This window comes from Aethalodelphis obliquidens, unplaced genomic scaffold (assembly GCF_003676395.1).
Source record: "Aethalodelphis obliquidens isolate GAN/ISIS:26980383/991018 unplaced genomic scaffold, ASM367639v1 scaffold39, whole genome shotgun sequence".
NCBI lineage: Eukaryota > Metazoa > Chordata > Mammalia > Artiodactyla > Delphinidae > Aethalodelphis > Aethalodelphis obliquidens.
In genome coordinates, this window is record NW_020837983.1 from 9,688,901 (window position 1) to 9,707,661 (window position 18,761).

Genomic DNA, 18,761 nt, shown 5'->3' on the forward strand with positions numbered 1-18,761 from the left:
ATATTTTCTCAGTCCCTTTCTTTTTCTCTTCTTCTTCTGAGACCCCTATAATTCGAATGTTGGTGTGTTTAATGTTGTCCCAGAGGTCTCAGACACTGTCCTCAATTCTTTTCATTCTTTTTCCTTTATTCTGCTCTGCAGTACTTATTTCCACTATTTTATCTTCCAGGTCACTTCTCCGTTCTTCTGCCTCAGTTATTCTGCTATTGATTCCTTCTAGAGAATTTTTAATTTCATTTCTTGTGTTGCTCATCATTGTTCATATGCTCTTTTGTTCCTCTAGGTCCTTATTAAACATTTCTTGTATTTTCTCCATTCTATTTCCAAGATTTTGGATCATGTTTACTATCATTACTCTGAATTCTTTTTCAAGTAGACTGCCTATTTCCTTTCATTTGTTTGGTCTGGTGGGTTTTTACCTTGCTCTTTCATCTGCTGTGTATTTCTGTGTGTTGTCATTTTGCTTAACTTACTGTTTGGGGGTCTCCTTTTCGCAGGCTGCAGGTTCGTAATTCCCATTTTTTTTGATGTCTGTCCCCAGTGGCTAAGGTTGGTTCAGTGGGTTGTATAGGCTTCCTGGTGGAGGGGACTAGTGCCTGTTTTCTGGTGGGTGAGGCTGGGTCTTGTCTTTCTCCTGGGCAGGTCCATGTGTTGTGGTGTGTTTTGGGGTGTCTGTGGCCTTATTATGATTTTAGGCAGCCTCTCTGCTAATGTATGGGGTTGTGTTCCTGTCTTGCAAGTTGATTGACATAGGGTGTCCAGCACTGGAGCTTGTTAGTCATTGAGTGGAGCTGGGTCTTGGCGTTGCAATGGAGATCTCTGGGAGATTTTCACTGTTTGATATTACGTGGTGCTGGGACGTCTTTGGTGGACCAGTGTCCTGAACTCGGCTCTCCCACCTCAGCGGCCCAGGCCTGACACCTGGCCAGAGCACCAAGACCCTGCCATCCACATGGCTCAGAATAAAAGGCTGAAAAAAAGAAAGAGAAAAATAAATAAATAAAATAAAGTTATTAAAAATAAAAAAGATTAAAAAGTATTAAGAAAAGAAAAGAAAGAAAGAAGAGAGCAACCAAGCCAAAAAACAAATCCACCAGTAATAACAACCACTAAAAACTATACTAAAAAAACAAAAACAAAAAACAGAACCTTAGGATAAATGGTAAAATCAAAGCTATACAGACAAAATCACACAGAGACACATACACGTACACACTCACAAAAAAACAAAAAGGGAAAATATATATATATATCATTGCTCCCAAAGTCCACTGCCTCAATTTGGAATGAATCATTGTCTCTTCAGGTATTCCACAGATGCAGGTTACATCAAGTTGATTGTGGAGATTTAATCCGCTGCTCCTGAGGCTACTGGGAGAGATTTTCCTTTCTCTTCTTTGTTTGTACAGCTCCTGGGGCTCACCTTTGCATTTGGCCCCACCTCTGCATGTAGGTCACCTGAGGGCGTCTGTTCTTCGCTCAGACAGGATTGGGTTAAAGGAGCTGCTGATTAGGGGGCTCTGGCTCACTCAGTCTGTGGGGAGGGAGGGGTACGGATGCGGGGTGAGCCTGCGGCGGCAGAGGCCAGTTGCACCAGCCTGAGGCGCACCGTGCGTTCTCCCGGGGAAGTTGTCCCTGGATCATGGGATCCTGGCCGTGGCGGGCTGCACAGGCTCCCGGAAGGGGGTTGTGGATAGTGACCTGTGCTCGCACACAGGCTTCTTGGTGGCTGCAGCAGCAGCCTTAGTGTCTCATGCCCATCTCTGGGGTCTGCGCTGATAGCCGCGGCTCGCGAGCGTCTCTGGAGCTCCTTTAAGCTGCGCTCTTAATCCCCTCTCCTCACACACCAGGAAACAAAGAGGGAAGAAAAAGTCTCTTGCCTCTTCAGCAGTTCTGACCTGTTTCCCAGACTCCCTCCCGGCTAGCTGTGGCACACTGGCCCCCTTCAGATTGTGTTTAGGCAGCCAACCCCAGTCCTCTCCCTGGGATCCGACCTCCGAAGCCCAAGCCTCAGCTTCGAGACCCCGCCCGCCCTGGCAGGTGAGCAGACAAGCCTCTCGGACTGGTGAGTGCTGGTCAGCACCGGTTCTCTGTGAGCGAATCTCTCCGCTTTGCCCTCCGCACCCCTGTTGCTACGCTCTCCTCCGTGGCTCCGAAGCTGCTTCCCCCCACTCAACCCCGCGTCTCCGCCAGTGAAGGGGCTTCCTAGTGTGTGGAAACCTTTCCTCTTTCACAGCTCCCTCCCACTGGTGCAGGTCCTGTCCCTATTCTTTTGTCTCTGTTTTTTCTTTTTTCTTTTACCCTTCCCAGATACGTGGGGAGTTTCTTGCCTTTTGGGAGGTCTGAGGTCTTCTGCCAGCGTTCAGTAGGTGTTCTGTAGGAGTTGTTCCACATGTAGATGTATTTCTGATGTATTTGTGGGGAGGAAGGTGATATCCACGTCTTACTCCTCCACCATCTTGAAGGTCTCCTCCCATTTTTACTTTTTGAAGTAAAGTATTACCCACATGTTCATAGGAGCCCTTGCATATTTTGATTTGTGATTCATCAAACATGAGATTTTTCCAGAATTGTACCTGAAATCATAAACAAGAATGTGGAAGGAAAGCATTTTCTTTGTTTTTACTCTTCCACCTGAAAACCATCACTTTTGTCTTTATTTGTAAGGATGTCATTGTAAGGATGTCAAGCTAATGCCTAGGCAAAATTATAAAACAGAAGTTAGTCTAATTCCCATAGTTTATCGATTAATGCCTGGGGTGATCTAAACCTTCTTGAATAGTATGATTTTATAATAATCCCCTTAAACTTTTTCATGGGTTTACGTGAGAGAATGTGTTTTCTCCTGCTGCTTAAAGTACCTGGGAACTGAGTATGAAGGGAAAAGGTGACCTGGTACAGCAGGAAGGAGCAGTTAGTTTATACTTCCCAACAGCCAGCAAATATTTTCTACCTTATATATTGGCTGAAGGTATCCTTGGCAACTTGAAAAGGTGACATAGAGGTTAAAGGATAAAGATGTGTCTTGTCCAGCCTTACTCTTCTTTATATCTTAGCATAGTTACTGCAGACAATAGGTACTCAAAATCTCATAAAATATTTAAGTTGAATATAATCATCATAATCATATATCATACGTTTTATTTCAATTGCATTAGAACGTCACCAGATAGTGTTCCTCTTGGAAGGAAAAGAAAAAACCACACACACACACACATACACACACACTAAAATGATCTTCAACTCTTAACTAAATATTTGATTTTTAAAGTTACCTTACAAATCAAATGACTTATCCTTATGACTATCTAAAAATAAGAGAAATCTGTAAAAATAGGTATAGTTAATAAAATTATAACCAATAATTTTCCGAAAAGTATGTTATATATATTTATTGTTTAGAATAAATGTGTTTGAATATTACTGTTTTTTACATTTAGGAATATCCACTCTAAGGGATTATCTCGGTTGATTACCACAAGTCTTAAGTATCTTCTGGTCTATATTTCTCTGTAGTATTTCTAGTTTACTAATTTTTTCTTAAGTTATTTCTAAAATTCTGTTTATCCATCTATTATATGTTTAATTTTAATAACTACATTTTTTATTTCTGGATACTCTTATTTGGTTGTTTTTCAAATCCGTTTTACCTTTTTTGATAGTACCTTGGTTTTTTCCTCCTGTTTTTCATTCCATCCTATATGTCTTTAATGATTTTAAAGAAATTTATTGTATTTTCCATATGTGGAAATTCCATTATCAGAAGTTCTTGGTAATGAATTTGATAATGGTGTTGAATTCTCCTCTTGCTAAAAAAAAAATTTTTGGAGTGCATATAAAATCTGTGATTGGGAGTTTATCTTTAGTGGTCTTTGTTCCTGGGAATCCTTTCTGTCGGTTTGAAAGCATATTTTTCCAAAGAGGTTTTACATCTATTTCTGACTGATGCCCTGGGGTTATCAAAGGTCTGATGCCACTTTTATATGAATAACTCAATATGGGTATTCCTGGACCAACACAAGTAATATAAGTTACAGCTTCCAAACACACATGGGGTATTCCCATTATTTTTAATTTTCTCATTATTTTTATTTTAATTTTTAAGTTGAAAAAGCAGGGAGATCTCTGTTTTTTCAATAATCCCTCGTGCCAAATCAGGCAAACTTCCTTGTTTTTTTCTATTTCTGATTGGCAGTTGTTTTTCTGACCTTTTAATGGCCCCAGATCTAAGTTGGCAGCTCGTTTCAAAATCCTTGCCTGTCAGGGATGTAAGGATTAGCCTGTTGTCTCAATATGGCCATTAAAAATCTATTCCCTTGGTTTACTGAGAGTGGGTAGGACCCTGAAGTCATTAACAATGTCAGTTAATACTTTGAGTTTTACTTCCCTCTTTTGTTAGTTTACTAGATTATTATCTAATAAAATATTAGCAGAATTTAATTCTTGTTGTAGTTATTTCTTCAGTGTTTATTTTTACTTTCTTTTGAATTCATCCTTGAAAATACTTGAATCTATAAAAAAGTTTTTATGATTTAAAAAATATGTATCCTTAACTCACATACTTACCAGAGATAATACAAAAGAAATTTTAGCGCTCTATACCAGTAAAGTTCTAGTTTTATAAGACTGTTGACTTAAAAAACTTTAAAAAATGTTTTCTAACATCATAGGTCTTCCATATGTTGTTTTACTTACTGATTTAATTCACATAGTGAGAAAAAATTATGATACAAACAAGTACTTTTTTTTCCCCATCAGTGCTTCAGCTAAGGTTTGCTCTTAGTTGGTTCCCTGCCATGTTTTCCATTTTAAGGTATTTTTAATACATCGTATATTTTAGCACTCCCCTATGAGAGCACATCAGATGTTACATGTTTCTCACATTGGTCATTTTATGGAATTTGAGCTATTAGGCTATAATTGTGGTGTCTCTCAGGATCTCAGCCCTTCCTCTGTATTCAGATTTTAATACTTCTTCCTGTTACCCTCTATTCACTAGATCTCTTAATTCTTTAAAATTGACTTTCTTGAAATCCAATACTTATGTGTCACAGAACCAGATGATCCAATTTGCTTTTTTGGCAGACACCATAGAAAGCTCTGCCCATTGCACAGTTTCAACAAAAGATACTAGTACTCTCTAGACTACTCTGGTAGAAAAGGATGTAGACAGACATGAGTTTTATCTAGGCTTTTTCATGAGATGACTTATGCCAATTCTCTGATCTCAACTTGGTCATTTTATAATGAAAGAGAATAATAGGGACATATTTATAAGGAATATTAAATTAATGGTTCCAAGGAACTTTTGAGGTACGGCTTGCTAATAAAACATAGAACTGTATTATTTCATGAAATGAAAACTAAGAATATGGGTAATAGACTTGAAGATCTGCACTAGCACAAGCTTTGGTTTCTCAATAATATTTTCCAATTTTATTTTCTACGATGAACGCAATACTTCCTTTGAAATTATTAGCAATTAGCAATTTTGAATGTAGAGTAGGAATAGTGTGCTAAATAACTGATCAAAAGGTGAGAATGTATAAAGAAGAATTAAAATAGAGGTCAAATGCTGCTGTGTTATCAACTTGCCCTGCGGGCCCAGTTGTGGAACTTTTGTTCCAACTGGGTGGCCTTAGCCCAGTCCCTGAACTTCATTTCCTCATAGATAATGTGGGGCCAGTAACGTTCCTTACTTCACATCCAGGGTTGCTGTGAAGAAGAATTCAGTATCAAAGTCACAAAAGCCATTTCACAAACTGTAAAGGCAGTCATAATCTATGAACTCAGATAGTTCTTAGAGTTAAAAAAAAAAGTCAAAGATTAAGAGGATATGCGTGTGAACCTACTGAGATTGGAAAGATGGCAGTTGTGAAGCAGAATGTCAGAAATATTAAAACTAGGAAATTAAAAATGATCACAAAATAGTAAGATTATTTTTGGTAGCAAGAGAGATCCTAAACTGTAAAAACAAAAGGAATTAAAATAGAAAAAGTAATTTATTGAAATGTCCTAGGATGCTACTAATATGAAATTGATTAATTATGTCTGAATTTCTCAGTGATTTTTTATATGAATCTGAAGAATTGAAGTTACAAAATTATGATTATAAAATGTACAGATAGACACACTCAAAATAATAATGTAATTTTGTCATACATGTTTGTAGTACAGAGACGTGTACAAATTTAATGAAAATTATCCTTAAAAATGAAAAAGCTAATAATTTTTACTTTATCTTTTAGCATACGGAGGCATCAAGAAAGAAGAGCAATTTTGACTCCCATTTTAACAGATTTCTCTGTCCGAATAACTGGAGCACCTGCCATCATTTTCACCAAAGTAATTTCTCCAGAAAATATGCACACTGAGGTTAGAAATTAATTTAGCTTTTATTTTAGTCTAAATGATGGAGCAGCTTTTCTTGTGTGTTAGGAGTTTTCATAGTTTCCGTGCATAGGATATCAAATTAGCTTATTATTAATAAGTTATTATTGTAGCTAATAATTATTAAGCACTTTATAGTACTATTTAGGTATTGCTTTTCATGTAATAACTCATTTAATCCTTATAATAATCCTATTAACTTCTCCTACTGTCCTCGTTTTGTAGATGAGGAAACTGAAGCATAAAGAGTTAACTTGTCTAAATATTCACAAATAGTAAGAAGCAGAACATGGTGTGAAGCTAACTGGTCTGGCTCCTGGCCATACACTCCTGACCTCTACGGCCTCTTTCTAATGAAAGCAACAATAATATTGACAGATCACTTAGGGTTCTCACATGGATTACCTTAGAAAGAGAGTTCTACATGAATTAACTTATTTACTCTTCACAGAATCCATATGAGGTAGATATTATTAGTATACATATTTTATAGATGAGGAAACTGAGATCAAAAGAAATTAAGTAACTTGACCAATCTTACTCGCCAGTTACTAACGGATCCAGGTTTGAAGTCTAATCACTATGGTATACTGCCTCCATGACTAGAATAGAAATGTAATAATAATGTGATCCATCATAACTTTAAAAATATTCTTCATAAAAGTTTGTTATGCTAAAAACTTTATAAACTTTTTGATCATTCACAGAGTTATAGGCAGTTGTTATAAAAAGTTCAGAAAAATTAGGCACAGATTAAATATATTATTAATCTAAGGTGATAAAAGTTTACATCATTCTTTGAGTTTTTAAAAAGCAATATTTTGGGGCTTCCCTGGTGGCGCAGTGGTTAAGGTGTAATCCTGAGAGACTCACATGGTGTTGCACAAGTATGTTTTGTGACAGGCAATAAAATCTTGATAATTCTTAAGTCCAAAGGACTTGCTCCTGATCTTCCTGAGGATCTCTATCATTTAATTAAGAAAGCTGTTGCTGTTCGAAAGCATCTGGAGAGAAACAGAAAGGATAAAGATGCCAAATTCTGTCTGATTCTGATTGAGAGCCATATTCACCAGTTGGCTCGATATTACAAGACCAAACGAGTCGTCCCCTACAACTGGAAATACGAGTCATCCACAGCCTCTGCCCTGGTTGCATAAATTTGTCTGTTGTACTCAAGCAATAAAATCATTGTTTAACTAGAAAAAAAAAAAAAATGCAGGGGACACGAGTTGGATCCCTGGTCTGGGAAGATCCCACATGCCGCGGAGCAACTAAGCCTGTGTGCCACATCTACTGAGCCTGCGCGCCACAACTACTGCAGCCCGTGCATCTAGAGCCCGTGCTCCACAACAAGAGAAGCCACCACAATGAAGAGCAGCCCCCGCTTACCGCAACTAGAGAAAGCCCACACGCAGCAACGAAGACCCAATACAGCCAAAAATATAAATAAATAAATAAATAAATTTATATAAAAAACAAAAAAAATATTTTGTATGTGTTATCTTATTTGATGTTTATAATTGCCCTATAGGGAAAGTTAGGTTAGGCAGGATATCTTTATATCCACAAAAGGTGTATAAAAATTAAGTCTACTTATATCTTTCAGTTACTAAGTAACACAATTGGTTGAAAATACACAAATATATTCCCTTCATCATTACTTGAGGAATAAAATAAGAATTCTAACTATAATGAGTAAATTTTGGAAACTTTTTGGGGGGAAAGTTTATTTAACCAGAAAAAGGGGATCATTTCCGACATGCTGTTCTTTATGGCTTTATTAAAAGCTGCTCTAAGCTGTGTAGTTTGTATTTGGACCCATCATAAGTCTCCTTAAATCCATTCTCTTGGATGACACTATTAAGGAGAAGGTTTGTTGGACATTTCCAAGCATTTGAACATTGTCCACATGCACTTCATGACAAGAGGCAGGGCTTCTGCTTATTAAGTGAAACTTCTGGATTGTTTTTCATTTCTGTTTTCCTTCCCTGAATGGTTTTCCAGCAATGAATGTTCAAATGACTCAGTTATGCAGCACAACACCAGTTAAGTAGTGGACAGCTACCTAATGCTGCCAAGATTTTAGCAGTTTAAAGAAGTGAAATTAATTAGTCTAGCTACCTTTGACTTCAGCACTCCATTTTGTTATAAATCATTTGGAGTGTATCCTTTGGAGAATACTCAGACCATACCACTTGTGACTGTAATTGCTGCCTATAGTTGCCTATTTACATCTGTCTGCCCACCTAGATTGTAACCTTCTCAAGAGCAGATTGCCGTTCAAGGCCAGCCTCACTCTCTGTTGTTTTTTTTTTTTTTTTTGCGGTACGCGGGCCTCTCACTGTTGTGGCCTCTCCCGTTGCGGAGCACAGGCTGCAGACGCGCAGGCTCAGTGGCCATGGCTCACGGGCCCAGCCGCTGCGGCATGTGGGATCATCCCGGACCAGAGCACGAACCCGTGTCCCCTGCATCGGCAGGCGGACTCTCAACCACTGCGCCACCAGGGAAGCCCTCACTCTCTGTTTTATTCCTAGCACTCTAGTATGCTGCATGCTACTTGGGAGATGCTCACTAAATATTGGTCCGTCTGAGTGGGTGAACAAGATTATGCTAAAGAATTGCATCATTGCCTACATATTGAAACAATGATAGTAGTTTGACGTATGAAAAGCCAAATGTATATGAAATGGTGAAAAATTCTTATTGTTAGTGTGTTTCCCTGTAACTAGCACATGGCCTGGTGCACAGCAGGCCCTCATAAATGTTTATTAAATTAATCCATTAAACTGTTGAGTGACCGTGCTCACCATTTCTGCTATTCTCATTAACATGTGAACTCAAGTCCCAGGAGAATTCACCAACATCGTAAAGGTCTAATAAGTAAGAATGATAAATGATCATCTAATGGCTATCATGTTTCTTTATCTCTATTCAACCTTTTTTTCCTTCAGGAGATTTTAGTGTGTGGCCACTCCTTGGAAGTGAATATAACCACAAACCTGGACTTCTTCCTAAGTGTGGCTCAAGTTCAACTCTTACATCAGTTAATAGTAGCAAATATGACTGGAGTGGAACCATCAAGCAAAGCCACAGAGGTAACTATTACCTGATTTTGATTAGGCTTACTGCATTTGTGCCAACTTTACATTGATAATAGGAAAACAAAAATTAAATGCTTTCTGCTAGTTATTCTATATTTAATTTTATTCATAATATGGGCATAAATCATTTTGGATTGGTGTTCTTTATTTTTGAAATTTGTTTGGTCTCGTTCCCTGTAATTTATCATGCACCTTCACAAAATTGCTGTGGCCCAGCCCCAGAAAAGCCTCTGTTAAAAACATGATTTTATTGCCCTGCTGCAATTTTTAAAGTGCAGTGCACAAAACCTGGTGTAGCTTTCACTTACTCAGATACATTACAGGGACAGGGCCTCTTTTGGAAGTGAGCTTTGTGAGAGTACTGTGGGAATATCTTCAATAAATAACTTCTAAAGCATTCGTTTCCCATGCTCAGTGAAGAATGGACACAATCAAAAAACTGGAATGCCTGCCTAGAATTTTAATTTTGATCCAGTGTTCATTGGAAGCCTACATTGTAACCACAAAGCATGTCAGCATGAAACAAAGAAAGCTGCTTGTTAGATGCTTCTCAAAATATTTTTTCTTTGCTTTTTGTTTCCTTACTTCTATAATCATATCTGTACTTAGAATAAATCTTTTATAAAATCTCCAGTGAAGAAACTGTTTATCTTTGAAAAAGGCATTGCTTATATTTTTGTCATGAGTTATGCAGAAGGCTCTACGTGCTATTAAGGAGGAAGGGAAGGAGGAGGTGTTCACTGAGAGCCACTTGATGCTAAGCAAGCGTGCCAGGTACTTTTATGTAAGTTAACTCATATATCTTCAAGCATGTTATTACAACCACACCGTGAGGTACATGTAAACATTATCACCATTTTACAGATTATGATATTGTGACTCAGAGGTAATAAGCGACCTGTCTGAGATCATACACACATAACTAAAAAATGGTGGATCTGAGGTTTTAATTTAAGTCTTTCAAATCAGTGCTTTTTTCATTCTGCCGTGGTTGCTGTACTATAATTGTTACATTAGTCTGAATCACCTTTATTTTTTCAATTATTTAAAAATGATAAAGCTTTTAACTTTCATAAAGAAAAATTCTCTAACTATATCATCTTTTACCACCCATGATTTGTTTGCTCAGTATCTTTTCTAAAAGGACTATAAAGCTGTATACTCTTCAAAATATTGACTTTTTCCCCAATGTATTTTAGACAATCCGTAAGAATATAAATATATGATATGAAAATAAGCAGAGCAAAAATATTTCCCCATGGCATTTTCAATGAAGTCCTTGAAGCAAGTTGGGTTGGAAACAAATTCCTATATTATTTTTGCCAATTTTATGAATCTATCATGTCAGTGAAATCTAACTCACGGATTTCTTTTTTATTTCTTTTTTTTTTTTTTACATCTTTATTGGAGTATAATTGCTTTACAATGGTGTGTTAGTTTCTGCTTTATAGCAAAGTGAATCAACTGTACATATACATATATCCCCATATCTCCTCCCTCTCACGTCTCCCTCCCCCGCCCAGGTGGTCACAAAGCACCGAGCTGATCTCCCTGTGCTATGTGGCTGCTTCCCACTGGCTATCTATTTTACGTTTGGTAGTGTACATATGTCCATGCCACTCTCTCTCACTTTGTCCAGCTTACCCTTCCCCCTCCCCATGTCCTCAAGTCCACTTTCTACATCTGCGTCTTTATTCCTGTGCTACCCCTAGGTTCTTCAGAACCTTTTTTTTTTAGATTCCATATATATGTGTTAGCATATGGTATTTGTTTTTCTCTTTCTGACTTACTTTACTCTGTATAACAGACTCTGTGTCCATCCACCTCACTACAAATAACTCAATTTCGTTTCTTTTTATGCCTGAGTAATATTCCATTGTATATATGTGCCACATCTTCTTTATCCATTCATCTGTTGATGGACACTTAGGTTGCTTCCATGTCCTGGCTATTGTAAATAGAGCTGCAGTGAACATTGTGGTACATGACGCTTTTTGAATTGTGGTTTTCTCAGGGTGTACGCCCAGTAGTGGGATTGCTGGGTCGTATGGTAGTTCTATTTTTAGTTTTTTAAGGAACTTCCATACTGTTCTCCATAGTGGCTGTATCATTTACATTCCCATCAACAGTGCAAGAGGGTTCCCTTTTCTCCACACCCTCTCCAGCATTTATTGTTTGTAGATTTTTTGATGATGGCCATTCTAACTGGTATAACTCACAGATTTCTGATGTGTTTTAGGAATTTATAGAACTTAGCAAGTTGATTGCTATTTACCTACCTGCTTCTAATGCCTTTTAGTAGGGTCTGATTTGAGTAAATAAGGCACACTCAGAGTTAGATTTCTAACAACTCTCACCTGAATGTCAAGTCATTCCTCACAGTTCCATAAATGAGCTAGGATTGTTTTTGTTGTTTTAAAAATGTGTCTGTGGTCCTTATTCCTTCTTGGAGATGATACTAAAAGTACAGACAATATACTGAAATACAGTAGAGACAATACACTGAAGAATGATTAAGATGGCAAATTTTATTTTATGTGTCTACCACAACTGAAAAAAAAGTACAGACTCTCTGAAGACAATTTGGTCCTATCCCCAGCCTCAGTGGGGTATGTCTGTGAAATTTCAATATTAAAAAAATAAGACTTTCTGTGAACTAGAAGAATGTTTTTCTATTCATAAATGAGTAGCACAACTCATATCTGATAATCTAAGAACATAAAGATATTGTAAGAATTGGTATAATTTCTTCCTTAAATATTTGATAGAATTCACCAGTGACCCATCTAGGCCTGATGCTTTCTGTTTTGGAAGGTTATTAATTAATGATTCAATTTCTTTAATATATGTAGGCCTATTCAAGTCCTCTTATTTCTTCTTATGTGAATTTTGTTAGATTCTGTCTTTCAAGGAATTGGTTCATTTTCCTGAAATGGTTATCAAATTTGTGAGCTTGGTCATAGTATTCCTTTATTATTCTTTTAATTTCCATAGAATCTGTAGTTATGTCCCCTCTTTCATTTCTGATGTTAGTAATTTGATTCCTCTCTTTTGGCTTTTTGTTTGTTTGCTGGTTTTTTGTTTTTATTTTTTTTGTTAGCCTGGCTAGAGGCTTATTAATATTATTGATCTTTTTAAGGAATCAACTTTCAGTTTTATTTGCTTTATTGGATTTTCTGTTTTCAATTTCATTGATTTCTGCTCTGATTATTTCTTTTTTCCTGCTTACTTTTGATGGTGTTAATATTTTCAAACAGTTTTTCACAAGGTTTCTTTTGAAACATTAATTCTAAAAATTATTCAAGAACATGAAAAGGAGATTTTGTTAGTAGAGGAAGCATATCTACACTGTTAACAAAGGGGAAGAAAGATGGACAGATATTTGGAAATTGAAGTGAAAACAGTGAAACAATCTAAGGATTATTACTGGAACCAATATTTAATATTAATTTTAATTATATAGACAGCTAACACATAATAAAACTTTCAAGTATATAGCTAAAAGAGAAGCACTTCTGGCAATAAAATGACCAGCTGATGGTTTAAGCAAATTGCCTCCCATGTTGATTCAAACTTTTCCAATATTTTTGCTCTAAAAATGTACTCATTGCTTAGTGATCAAGCAGCCTGTATTTGTACACTTTGGTTTTCAGTGTTTCCTTCAAGTGTTAGGACTTCCATGATTGCTGGTTCCCAGAATATTCAATTCTTTATTTTAAATTAACCTTTTTTTTGTCTCTATACATATTACGATAGGCTGAGAAAGTACATGAGAAAAAACATTTAGTATTCAAAAAGCCAAAATTAATTCTGTATTACAAAGTACATGTCCTTCTATATTTTATTCTATAGTTCATGTCTTTATGATAACATCTGTCTCTATAGTACTAGTACAACAGGAATGTTATTTGGGTTTCTTACATTCTAGTTCCCTGCCATTTACATGAGGTGGGAGTTAACCTCCTAGATAACTTCATAGTCAAATCTAAATGTACAATTCTAATTTTTCTCCAAAAATAGAGCTCTACTACTCATCCTTGGTTTCTTTCCCAATGTTTAGCAGGGCAAAATTGGTTTACTCTTTAGAAGATTCTTTACCTTCTTATAAAGTGCTCTAGGTCCCATAAAGGCCCAATTATATAAAAGTGGTTGTTAGTAATATAATCATAACATTCATGCAAGAAGAATTAACAAGGGAGATAGTTCAGTTACATGTACCACTAAATGTCAGGAAACTTTTTAAAGAGAATATGACTAAATGAAGAGTTAAAGTATTTTAATTTGTGCAAGTCTGTTTATGGGCTAATAATGCAGACCATTTTTATATGATATCAAAAAGAAACTAAACATCATTTTAAGTATTCCTAAAGCTATTGGCATGCAGGACATTATAAGGAGTTGTTAAAAAATAAAACAAAAATTTCTACTTTTTTAACATTTTATTCCAGTTGCAGTCACCCCCAAAACAAAAATACACCATAAAAAAAGATAATTTGTATAGAATGATTATAATTTGTATCAGAGTGATTTAAACTGAGATGAAAGCTGAGTAACCTATCTGAACTCTATAAAATTATAAACAGTATAGATAAGATTCTAAAACTAGCCTGTTTACTTGAAACGCTTAATTTTTTTAATAATGCAATGTTACTTTTATCGAAGTAGTGCATGAATTTTAACAACCAAATGTTGCTAAACTAAATATATCAGAATAGTGTCAGTACACTCACTGACATCCCCACTTCATCCTGCTTAGCCATTTTTAACTCTGTAAGCCTTGTCTTCTAGTATTTATCCCACCTTTCTGAATAAAATGAATAGACTACCATCTCTTGATTTACTCATTTTAGTATTACCTATTCACTTGCTGTTTACTGTAGGTGAAGATTCTGTCCCTTTTACACTTCTCTTCCACTCTTACATTTTCCCAGTATTCTTATATCATGTTTTTAAAGTCAGTATGAATTGTTTTCATTATAAAGACTATGTAAATATTGTTCATTGCTTAGTGAAGTAATATGATGTGATTATATTTCCTCTCTTTATAGTCTTCTGTTTTTCTTAAAGTTAATCATTGCCACATTCTTTTTATTTGCTCATTTTTTTTGTTTTTTTTTTAAATCTCTACCTCTTCCCTCATTCTCTCCAACCCGCCCCAAACCCTCACCAGTAACTCTACATAATGCCTGGCAATTTAATTTTTCACACTTTGAAACTTATAAAATAATGTCAACTCTGTTTTTACCCTTGGAACCATTTTTCGTGAAGTCTTCATTTTGCCTTTTCCTTTCTGGACCAGTAGTTCTCTAGACCTGCTACACACTTGACACAACTGAGCCAGATGAGAGTAGGTTGTGATTTTTGAGGTTACTGGTAGAGTGGGAAATTATAGGGTATCAAGTAAGTAATGTTTTTCCTATGAATATAAATTAGTAAAACCGCCAATATCTTTATCCCACCATTCTAAAATATTAGGTATTTTGAGTTCCTATATAGAAACAGTATAATAGTATAGAAAAATATTGTAATAGAACTTATTATACATGCCTAATATAGTTTACATCTGTGTTTTCACAATTTGCTATAAAATAGGATATAATATATAAGTTGGACTTTTTTGAGCTATGATTAAGTATATGCCCTAGGAGCGGTGGCGAAGGTTGTTTTTGGTAGTATTATTATTTTAGCTTGGAAAGTATCTGCTTTGGAGTTGTGCTTCATTTTAGGAATGGAAATTCTTGGTTTTTTGTCAATGGTGAAAAATTCTTACAAGGCATACTTGACCAACCTAAGGATTGCTAGGAGTCGTTGGAACTAGGAACTTAAGAGTAAAGAAGAGGGGGGACTTCCCTGGTGGTCCAGTGGCTACAACTCCATGCTCCCAATGCAGGGGGCCTGGGTTCAATCCCTGGTCAGGGAACTAGATCCCACATGCATGCCGCAACTAAAGAGGCCACATGCCGCAGAGAAGATCCCGCACACCACAACTAAGACCTGGCGCAGCCTAACTAACTAAATAAGTATTTTTTAAGAAAGAGTAAAGAAGAGGGGAAGGGACTTTGAGTGGTGGTGTAGAAGCAGATGTTTTCTGGAGTAGAACTTTAGGCAAGATGAGCAAAATAGAGGCTAATATACCTTGAGAACACATGTGAGTGGAGGTAGGGTTTGAAAGCAGGAAATAAGACTGATTCGGGAGAGGATGTTGACGTTCTGGTCTATCTCAGTGCTTTCTATCTTGAGGTGGACATGAGTGGGAGAGGCCATTTCAGAGGTTACCTATTTCTGTAACCTCTGTAACCTTTCTCCTTTAGAAAAGGAGATAGGAATATTGGATAACATGCATGTGGTGACTTGCCATCAGTGTTACTATGCTGAGTATTTGTTTCCCTTCAGAGGCACCTGGATCGACTACTTGTAACCAGGCAATAAACCCAGGCTCCAATAAAATGTGGATTCAAGCAGAGCCTTAAGTGGACAAGAGGGCCTCTGAGGAAATACCTTGAATTTCTTAAAATCTAGACCTGGAAAAGATATTAAGTATTTCACTACCTGTTCTCTCCAAGGGCAGGACTTCTTAGGTACACTGAGCTATCACACCTGTCTCAGTTCTAGTTAGGCCTTGTAAATGTTAGAAATAGTACAATTCTCTCCTGATAAGCTTACACTTAGAGAGAAACATGCCATAGTTACTTCAAGGTAGATGCTAAACATCAAGAAAACAAGACAAATTTTAATTTTCCAGCCATACTAATATTTATCCCATATGTTGGGTTGGCCAAAAAGTTCGTTTGGATTTTTCTGTAACATCTTAGGAGAAAGCCCGAATGAGCTTTTTGGCCAACTCAATAGATTTCTTGACCAGAAATCCAGTGAATACAGTAAGTTTTCCTAAGGCACTATTAAACTGTCTGTCCTAGTCTTTTTCAGCAGTATTCATTGAGGGCTTACTCTATACCAGATATACTGGCTACAGACTGATAGAGGTATGAAAAATAAACATATTGTGGTCCCTGCACTCTAGGATTTTATAATATGGTTGAAAAATACAACATAGACAAATGGATTTACAACTAAGAACTCAGAGCAGTAAACAAAAAGTGTCAAATAAGCTCTATGGAAAATTAGTGCTATAACAAGTATTCAGAATAGAAGAGAAGACTTTAGGCTAGGTGGTCAGAGATCTAGCTTCATGGAGAAGTTGGGGTTGAATAGGCAGAGAACAGTGACCTGCTTCTTTACTCAGTAAATATTGAACCCTTTCTATGTGTCAAAAACTACTATGGGGCTTCCCTGGTGGCGCGGTGGTTGAGAGTCCGCCTGCTGATGCAGGGGACGCGTGTTTGTGCTCCTTTCCGGGAGGATCCCACATACCGCTGAGCGGCTGGGCCCGTGAGCCATGGCTGCTGGGCCTGCGCGTCCGGAGCCTGTGCTCCACAACAGGAGAGGCCACAACAGTGAGAGGCCCGCGTACCGCAAAAAAAAAAAAAAAAAAAAAAAACCCTACTATGGATACTAGGGTGACAGCATTAAACAAAGGAGGTGAAGTTTCTGATTTCATATTCTAGTGCTCATATATTCAGTGATATGAAGATTGACACTAATAAACAAATAATTAGATCTAGATCAATGTATATATTGATATCTATATAACTCGTAATACATGACTATATATATGTATATACATACATACATACACATATACACACACATCCATGCACATAACTAGTTGCATTCAGCACTTTCTATTTGCCAGAAGTTATTCATGTGGTTACACCTAGCTCTAAGGGAGGCTGGAAATGTAGTCTTTCTAATACAAGGCCATATGCCTTGCTAAAAATTATTTTACCATGAAAAAAGGGGATAATGAATATTGGGGTACAATTGCCAGCCTCAGCAACAGCGGCTTCAAGGTCACCTGGTAGTCAAAGATAGGATATTCCTTAGAAAGCAGCTTTGGCTCTCTTCAATACTTTGAACATATCCTGAAGTTCTATGCCATATAACATGGCAGAAATAATGTTATCTTGCAAATTGTTCAGTGCTGATATAGGGACAAATATTGTCTTTGTCCAGTGTTTCTTACTCTTTTCATCTGCTAATAGGACTCCCCTTCCTTTGGCTAAACAACATGCTCTTATTTTATGCAGTTTTGATAAAGAGTCCCATTACAGGGTAGACATAAAACACAGGTCTGACTATTTTTTTTTAATTAATTAATTAATTAATTTTTATTTTTGGCTGTGTTGGGTCTTTGCTGTGCGCAGGCTTTCTCTAGTTATGGTGAGCGGGGGCTACTCTCCCTTGCAGTGTGTGGGCTTCTCATTGCAGTGGCTTCTCTTGTTGTGGAGCACGGGTTCTAGGCATGTGGGCTTCAGTAGTTGTGGCACGCAGACTCAGGAGCTATGGCTTGCAGGCTCTAGAGCACAGGCTCAGTAGTTGTGGTGCACGGCCTTACTTGCTCCGCGGCATGTGGGATGTTCCCGGACAAAGGCTCGAACCCATGTCTCCTGCGTTGGCAGGTGGATTCTAAACCCCTGTGCCACCAGGGAAGTCTCCTGACTAATTATTGTATCAATCCCCTTTGCCCAGTTATTGGTCCAGATATGGGCACACTACTCAGGCAAGTGCAGTGTTTCATATGAAAACATTGGGAAGAATAAGCCCTCTCTGCTAGGAATCATTAAGTTCAGATGTAGTCATATTGGAGCTTTCTTTGACCATTGTCTCACTCTTCTCTTTCACTACTATCTCATGAAGGAAATCTGTGTCAAAAGAGAGGAGTTGAACTCACAGAAATAAGCAAAGCTGAAAGAAAGAGAAAGTCTTTGACATCATCTGACTCCCTTGACACAGTTCTAGTCAATGAGACATAAAGAGAAATGTTCTACAGATTTCTAGGAAAGTCTCTATGTTCTTTTTCCTCCTTCTCGGAATAACAACAGTGGAAGTGACTAGCCACTTGGTACCATGTGATGACAAACATGAGGACAAAAGCCATTCACTAAGAGTAGCAAAGTGGGTAGATAAAGTGATCCTGAGATGTGAGTGATATCATGAAGCCACTGCAACCAGCCCTGGACTTTAGGAAAATAAACGTAAGTTGTTAAGCCACTAATATTTGGCTTTCTGTTACATGAGGTCAAACACAATCCTAACTGATACAGACAGTGTTACAGTATTCTGAGGTGGAGATGATAAAACCCAGGGAAAGTACTGAGCACAGAATAGAATTTGATGCTGAATAAATGCTCACAGTATGAATTAATAAAT

The 18,761-nt window shown here is 37.1% G+C and overlaps 1 protein-coding gene across 3 annotated transcripts in view; it reads left to right on the top strand.

Moving 5' to 3' along the window:
• VPS13B (vacuolar protein sorting 13 homolog B) overlaps positions 1–18,761 on the top strand; it is a 778,894-nt gene that overhangs the window by 474,751 nt on the left and 285,382 nt on the right. For all 3 annotated transcript variants that reach the window (XM_027131497.1, XM_027131496.1, XM_027131498.1), the window contains 2 exons: positions 6,249–6,375; positions 9,342–9,485. In XM_027131497.1, coding sequence (XP_026987298.1) covers positions 6,249–6,375; positions 9,342–9,485 — 271 coding nt within the window. The remainder of the gene's footprint in view (positions 1–6,248; positions 6,376–9,341; positions 9,486–18,761) is intronic.